General features: G+C 54.1%; 1 protein-coding gene across 2 annotated transcripts in view; it reads left to right on the top strand.

Annotated features, from left to right (window-relative positions):
- LOC113212276 (uncharacterized) overlaps nucleotides 1-4,773 on the top strand; it is a 30,620-nt gene extending 25,847 nt beyond the window's left edge. The window contains exon 2 of one of the 2 annotated variants that reach the window (XM_026430902.2): nucleotides 3,116-4,773. In XM_026430902.2, coding sequence (XP_026286687.1) covers nucleotides 3,118-4,512 — 1,395 coding nt within the window. In that variant the 5' untranslated portion in view covers nucleotides 3,116-3,117 and the 3' untranslated portion in view covers nucleotides 4,513-4,773. Of the gene's footprint in view, nucleotides 1-812; nucleotides 2,371-3,115 lie in introns of those variants that run through there. The other variant, XM_026430901.2, reaches the window with a different exon arrangement.
- The last annotated feature ends 3,511 nt before the right edge of the window (nucleotides 4,774-8,284 follow it).

Here is an 8,284-nt window from a genome sequence, read left to right as displayed (position 1 = left end):
CATACAGAATAAACGACGAAAATCACGGTTTGAAACCAGTTCCGCGAGTAGGTTATGGTGCTTTGTTGTGGTCCCGCTCAACAGTTGCCTCAACTAAGGAGTAGCCCGGGGAGCGCCGGGAGCGGGCTAAGAATTTTCTCAAACGTGTCAACAATGTTCTTCACTAAACTTGTGAAAGCAACTTTCCAGTGCGCCTCAGAAAACTGCAGCCATTCATTGAGTGATTGATTTTTGGCCGTGTGGCCGTGTTACTCAATATACGAGAGTGGGGACTATTTTCTGCGTATATACACAATGTTTATGTTGGGGCCGTGCATTAATTACGTATGTGATTTTTGGTCATTTACCCCTCCGCCCTCTTCTGTCAGCCATGTGTGTCATTTTTCGAACGAGGACGACGGACGACCCCCCCCCTCTCCCCCACTCTTTCGTGGTTTTTATCCCCTAGCTAAAATATTGATATTTAAAAGAAAGCTTTTCACCATGTTAAAACATTATGATTTCCATTTTGTTCTTCCTTACATTCTTTTGCTTTTCAACTTTCCCGGAATGCTTATTGTGACAACGCGTTTTCCACTAAAAACGTAGTTTTTCACTAAATTAACTGATAAAACTCCCCCTTCCTCGCCCCTTGTTATCATTGTCAATTTTTCTTCGCCCCCCCCCCCTCTAAAACCCCTTACGTATTTTATGAACGGCCTCTAACAGCCGAGCCGGGGACGGGGGCAGGGAAACGACCGGTTTACTACGAACGGACAAAACAGAAGCCTCAAGTCTGTGGCTAAATTTTGTATCGTTTGTGTCTGCATTAGCGATGGAGCAGCTCCCGGACGACGTGGTGCTGCAGGTGTTTCGGCTCGTGGGCGTGGACGACCTCTTCACGTGCCGCCTCGTGTGCAAGAGGTTCGGCGCCCTGGCCCTCCATCCCGCAGTGTGGCGGCACCGAAGTTTCGACGGCCCCTACTACAAGTTCCTCATCAAAGACGGCCCCAAGAAGATGTGTCGCCTGCTGCGCCTGGCGCCGCGCCTGGCCTCGATGACCGTCTCCGTCAAATCGACACCAGACCACCACCTCGCGCTGTACGCCTCGACCCGGTGCGCGGTGCGTCGACTCAACTTGAGAGTGGGCGAGGCCGGCGGCGTGCCCGCCGCACTCATCGTGCGCAACCAGGAGGCGCTCGGCCAGCTGAAGATCGTCGAGGTCACGTTCTACACAACGTGGGCCGACGCCGCCGTGCTCCTCGGGGCATTGGCGTCGACGTCCGTCGAGAAGCTCGATGTCGAGTGCTTCAATCTGATAGGCGAACTCTCCGCGGGCAGCATGCACACTTCTGTGGCCCGGCCGTCCCTCAAGTACTTCAAGTGCCTTCTCAGCTCAAAGTCGCAGCCCTTCGTCGACCTGGTGCTGGCGGGGCACGCGGCTTCTCTGGAGGAGGTCCGCCTCGGAGATGATGATGATCACATCACGATCTCGACGGGGTTGTTGCCCGCCTCTATGCCCAAGCTCCGCGTGCTCACCTGCTCCCTGCTCCCCGGCATGGAGACCCTGGCCAGGTCGCTGAGGAAGGTGACGCTGCACGTGACGCCTGACATGCGACCAGGAGTCCTCGGGGCCACGGAGATGCTGCGGCGCGCCTCCAAGCTCCGCGTGCTCACCCTGAAGTACAGCCCCGCAGCCCGCAGCCCAGCTTACGTCGGGGTGGATCTAGTCGAGGCCCTGGGGTGTTCTGGACGGTCCGCCGTGGAGGTGCTGGAGATCAACAACGACTACGAGAACGAGCGCGAGAGCGAAGAGAACGACGATGGGGTCGAGTTCCTCCCTCAGCTGCAGCCGCTGGTCAGGACGCTGCCCTTTCTGCCGTGCCTGCGATACCTCGAATTAACTGTGTATGTTCCTCCGGATGAGCTGCTGCTGGCCATCACGCCGGAGACTCTGCCGGTCCTGCGGAACCTCAAGTTGCACCCAATGAGGTGGCTGCCAGCTCGCTGCGCCCACGACTGGCGCCACAAGGACTCGGTCCAGACCCTGCTGTCGGTCAATCCTGTGCTCAAGTTTAGCGTGTACACGCTGCCGTACTGCCTCAAGGGCCAGCGCGAGTCCTGTGGGTCCTGCGCACAGGGCTGCCACAACACATTGTGGGAATGGGATTGGGAAGTAGAGTATGACGAGGATAATGACGTTACCAGATTAGACTATCAGGAGTGGATCCATATTCGATAAACTACGGGACTCATGGTTGTTGCCCCTCTCACCCCTTCTCCCCAGTTTTACCTACTGTTTTGTAGCCAAGTGTTATGTTTCACAATTGTATGATGCATTGCTAAAGCGACATTTTTCTGAAAATATAATTTAATCACTGTAGCAACCTATTGTTATTTCTCTTATTTCTCGGGATACCCTGTTCCTTGAATCTCAACACGTTGTGGTCTTACTAATGCAACTGAAAAAGGTTGACCTACAGGCAGGTCTTAATTTAGAGAGGGCGGGCACACGGATTTTACCACTCGCTTTCTAAATAGTTGAGACTTTCAACAATTTTAATATTTGCAATAATAACTGGCTTAAACTAATTTCTTTGTCACTAACCCTACAATTTACAATAACAAAAATAAGTTACACTTTTAAAATGTGTTAATATTTGACAGTTTAAATCTGTTGTAAAATTTTAGACTTTTTTTTTACAATGCCCCATCTCCCCTTTCTTCACTTTCAACTGAGCTTAGTTTAGAGAGAGGGTGAGGCGCCGGCCCCGTATGTCGCTGGGCGTAAGGTCGTTTGCGGCACTAGCCCCCAGGTCAGAAGGGTCGACTGTCGATTGCGGCGCGCGCGGGGAAAGCCAAGGGAAGAAAGAGACATTTCTCTCCGAACTCCAGCTCCTAATGTCGATGGTGCCGCATGATAGCGGTAAATATGTAGGCTAGTGCACCCCAATATAAAATGACATATGTCTGCTAGCTCTCGAAGGACTTCAGATCCTTATATGCCAAAGCGTTGCACGGAGCGATAGCGGAGTGCAACGCTTCACTGATAGTATATTTGCTTATTGCTACAAACGGGCACGAACACAAGCCACTAGCCGTTGAATAAATTTGATGTCGTTTGTTTCTTTCTTAGCGATGGATCTGCTCCCGGACGACGTGGTGCTGCAGGTGTTTCGGCATGTGGACGTCGACGACCTGTTCAGGTGCCGCCTCGTGTGCAAGCGGCTCGGCGCCCTGGCCCTGCATCCCTTCGTGTGGCGGCACCAAAGTTTCAAAGCCTTCAACAGCGACCTCCGGAAGAAGCTGTGTCGCGTACTGCGCCTGGCGCCGTGCCTGGACGACCTGTCCTTCGAAATGTCGTCAGAGGGCCACCACTTCCCGCTGTACGCCACGACCAGGTGCGCGGTGGGGCGGCTAAACTTTCGCGTGCCCAAGGCCGGCGGCGTACACGCTGCACTCATCGTCCGAAACCAGGAGGCGCTCGGCCGGCTGAAGGACGTCCATGTCGGGATCAACAATCTGCCCATTTCCGACGCAACCATGCTCCTCGGGACGTTGGCGTCCACGTCCGTCTTGGAGAAGCTGTGTGTCTCGTGGGATGGTATGAGCGGCGGACTCTTCACGGCGAGCCTCCACACTTCCGTGGCCCGGCCGTCCCTCAAGTACTTCCGCTGCCAGCTCAGCTCGGAGTCGCAGCCCTTCATCGACCTGGTGCTGGCCGGGCACGCCGCTACCCTGGAGGAGGTCCTTCTTTCGTTCCAATCCGATTACTATTTCATCTCGACCTCGACGGGGTCACTGCCGGCCTGTATGCCCAACCTCAGGGAGCTCACCTGCTCGCTGCTCCCCGGCTTGGAGTCCCTGGCCTCGTCGCTGACGAAGGTGACGCTGCACGTGTCACCCGACATGCGACCAGGAGTCCTCGGGGCCACGGAGCTGCTCCGGCGCGCCCCCAAGCTCCGCGAGGTCGCCCTGAAGTACAGCCCCGCTGCGCGCAGCCCAGATGACGTCGGGGTCACTCTGGTCGAGGCTTTGGCGTGGTCGGGACGGTCCGTCGTGGAGGTGCTGGACATCGACAACGATTGCGAGAACGAGATGGATGGCGAAGAGGACGACGACGGGGTCGAGTACCTCCCTCAGCTGCAGCCGCTGGTCAGAGCGCTACCCTCGCTGCCGGCCCTGAGGTACATCGAGCTGACCGTGTATGTCCCTCCGGACGAGCTGCTGCTGGCCATCACGCCGGAGACGGCGCCGGCCCTGCGGGAGCTCAGGCTGTATCCGATGAGGTGGCTGCCCGCTCGCTGCGCCCACGACTGGCTCCACAAGGACTCGGTGCAGACCCTGCTGTCGCTGAATCCTGCGCTCAAGTTTGTCGTGAACACGACACCGTACTGCCTCAAGAACGAGCGCTGTGGGTCCTGCGCGCAGGGCTGCCACAACACGCTGTGGGAATGGGATTGGGAATATGAGATTGGCGAAGATGAGGACGCTCACAGATCAGAATTTAAAGAATTGATGCATATTCGTTAAACTACTACCATCAGTTGTTTGCTACTCTAATTATATTTAACTTTTTGTAGCTAAGTGGGTTTGATTGTATGATGGGTTATGGGTTACGATTCATTGATGAGGGACATTTCTCTGAAAATATCGGAAAATATGCAATTACCATAGCTACCTGCTTTCTCTCATTTCATGGGATTCCTCCCCATACCTTGAATCTGAATTTTGATTTGTATGTTTAATTGCAAATGAACAGCAATAATAAAATGTATTTTTTGTATGGGCCAATTTATCTTCTTTATCCAGTAGGCCCTTAGATTAATTATGAAGGAGGCTGCTTGAACTAGAGCTCCCGCGCCGAGTTTGGGATCATGCAGAAAGTACGTCCGTCACATTCGTCGTGCAAGCTCTCTTAGCGCCGGACGGTTAGGCAACATCTCGCCTGCATTGCATGCGAGTACTGCGGGTTAGCCTACCCCGAGTCTCGCAGGCGCCGAGCTATCCCGCGTTGAGTCGAATGAATCTGAGACAAACGCGGACGTACTTTCTGGACGATCCCTTGCGTGGACCGACCGCAAACTCGTAACACCACGCGCGCCCACTCGTCATGGCATTCGCCGGCGCCAAAGTCTCGCTCGTGTGTGTTCTGCAGATACGAGGCGGACCTGCAGGACATTCCCACACATACACTCGGGGAGGTTGGCTACACTGCTGGCAGAATTGGAGGAGGGGGTGGGGGTGTAAGGTCCCTCGGGGACGCCTGGCCCCGGCCGCCGCTGCTCCGCGGCGAGGGGGAGCAGGAAGGAGAATGTAGATCATGTAGATTGTATGCTCACCGGCTGCGAGCCGCCGCCGCCGCCGCCGCGACGACGAGGAGGACGAGACGACGGCGAAAATCGAAAGTAGGTCACCGGCGGCAGCATCAGCATCTCGCCCGCTGCTGCTGGTGCTGCTGCTCGCCCTAGCGCACAATAGGTCCTCTCAGCCGCTCCCCCGCGAGATAGGCTCGAGCCCGCGACGCGTCACCGAGCAGCCCACAGGACGGACGGATGGATGGAATCAATAACTTAGACGGCGGCGAGGAGAGGTACGGAGTGTGTGCTGCGCGCCACGGGCCACGCCGCGCCGACGACGAGCCGCGCGGTGACATTCGATTTCTCGAGGAGCAGACGACGAACGAGACTCGCTCTGTGTAGTATTCTCTTTGGGAGCCGATAAGGGGATGAGAAGGTAAAGCCCCTTTGGCGGGGGGGGGGGGACTCGACTTGACATGATGCTTTATCTATCACGGGATGAAGCGCGGCGGCGTGGCGCATCCGCCAAACCGGAAATCCAATTTATTCATCCCCTTCCTCCTGCTCGTTTGACCCCGTGCAATAATAATCATAGCCGACGATGAGGCGCCCTGTGTGCGGGGCGCGATGGATTGTGTGCAGCGTGTGGTGTGGACCCGGCGCGCCCACCCACCGCCGCGGCGGCCGGCCCCCGAGGAGCCTTATATCCCCGCAACTCCCGCGCCTTATTCGTCCCCGCGGACCTCTTGGCACTTACGGGGGTTATGAGCCGTTAAACTGACTCCGCCGCCCCGCCCCGCCCCGGCCCCGCCCGGCCTCCGAAGGCTGCCTGCTCCAGGATCTCGGCGTCTGCCGGCGTCTGCCGTACCACTCTGCTGCTCGACGGCCAAGTCCAGGTCCAGATGTACCGGAAGGGTTGATTGTCCCCGCCCACCGAACCGCATGCCACGCGTGTCGGCGGGTTGCCTACTCGCTCGGGCCGTGGTCAGGTCAGTCTCGATAGGCATGAGGACGGGGCAAATTATCCGGCCAGATCCAGCCACCTGGTTTTCCGGGACGCAGTTAGGTAAGGTAGGAGGAAAAGACGCTCAACACATGCGAATACATGCACCAGATTTTGATCCTGTGTTCCGATCACCTCTGAGTGAGAACCGAACTCCTCTCTCTCTATCTCTCTCACACACACGCGACCATATTATTCCCTATGAGGAGTCCTCTTCCCTCCCCATGGCCAATGTTCGCGGTGGCGCTCGGTCGGCCTCGGCCGCGCACAGCACCTACGTACCTGCTCTGGGGATTCTCGCACGCCACGCCACCCCTGGATCAGCCCAGGGGGCTGTCAAAATAAGATACGGTTTGGCCGACCGACCGACCGACCGACCGTCAACGTCGGAACGACCAGGACGACTGAAATGTCGTGTTCGGGGATTTTCTCGCACGCTGATGAGTCCAAATCTGGTAGTGCCGATGTCGTCCGGGTTCCCGGGGACGTCATTGGGGACCTCCCGAGCACGCCGATGACACTCCCACGACAAATACGATTCGGCTCCAAACGTCGTGTACACACGGTCTGGTGCATATTTCTTAAAAGTCGCCAAATATAATTATAATTAATAGCACATCGCCCATAATAGTTTCTTATCCTGATCATTTCACTATTGTCACTTGGCACTTCCCTGGCGTTGCCGCCTGGAGCTACACAACGATGCGCGGGACGGGAAGCATCCCCAAAGGATCGACATCCTGGACAAGCGAGGCGGGATCGCCTACCCCAGGAAAGAATCACATCCCGTGACCACGATATGTCGGTGAGTATATCGTAATTATTGCTCTCCTCCTTTGCCGTGCCGCGTCCCCTACCCCTCTCCTCCTCCCCACCCCCACCGCGCATTTCCCGCGCCTTTATGGAAACGTAAACAAACAGTGAAAGTCGGTGCACGATCAGCGTTTCTGCCAAATACCGATAATACCTACTCATATAATTATTGATCATAGGATTTTAACTAGAATTTTAGAGTGGACATCGCCGCTTTTCGTTATTAATCGCAAGGTATAGTGCTTACTTGTTTCCGGTCCGGAATATTGAATTTGTTCCATTCCGGTTATTGTTGTAGGAGGTTATGCTTCTGTGGCCCAATTTTTACACGCACAATTAAGTTGTAAGTTAGTTTTTGAGGCCCAGTAAATGATGCCCGTGATGTAAATAATTTGGCTCACTGTCAGCTTTGTTGAAAAGGTGTTGAATGGGTAGACTCCTCCAATCCATGCAGTATGTTAAATACTGTTGTAGGTCCTTATGCAAATGGGTGAACCTGCCAGTGTTTTATCACATATCATATATTTAACTCTATTTTATTCTCGTGGAACAGAAAACTTTATTACTTTGTGATTGGGGTGCAAACCGAGTGGTACTATTTGCGTAATCCCCCAAACAAACAATCAATCAATGTGCGTTGCAGATTATTTGCAGCTGCCCCTTCGTACTTAATGCTTAGTCCAGTGCCAAAATTAGTTATTTGAAAGACCATGGTCATTTAGAGACGCATGGGGGAAGAGGCATTTAAAAGTGCATTGTATGAGTAAATTACATGTAATTAATAGTTGATGAGTGCTCAAATTACCGTTTAGTATGATTGCAGGAACTCGGACCAGAAATGTTCTTGACATGAGCAAGAGAAGTCTATGGAGTCATTTTACCCAAAAGAATTGGTGAGCTGACATGACAGTAACGGCCAACGCTGGTCCAATTTGTCTCTGCACAGACACTATGAGGAGCTTCCTTTCATGTGCATCAAAGGGTGATTCTTGATTTTTTTTATGGTGCCTTAGTTCTTTGTTGTCGATTCCAATCCTCCTCTGTCAAAATCCAGGCTGGTTTGTTATCACTGAAAATGTCTTTTAAAAATCTTGGCAATTTGGAAAATTACTGGAATTGGTTTGGATTGGTGGGGCAGACTCCCTTTTCACATGCTCTGTCTAAATATCATGGTGCCGACCCACTACAG

Source organism: Frankliniella occidentalis, unplaced genomic scaffold (assembly GCF_000697945.3).
Source record: "Frankliniella occidentalis isolate FOCC.00 unplaced genomic scaffold, Focc_3.1 Scaffold33, whole genome shotgun sequence".
Lineage (NCBI taxonomy): Eukaryota > Metazoa > Arthropoda > Insecta > Thysanoptera > Thripidae > Frankliniella > Frankliniella occidentalis.
This window is presented reverse-complemented; position numbering and strand designations above follow the sequence as displayed.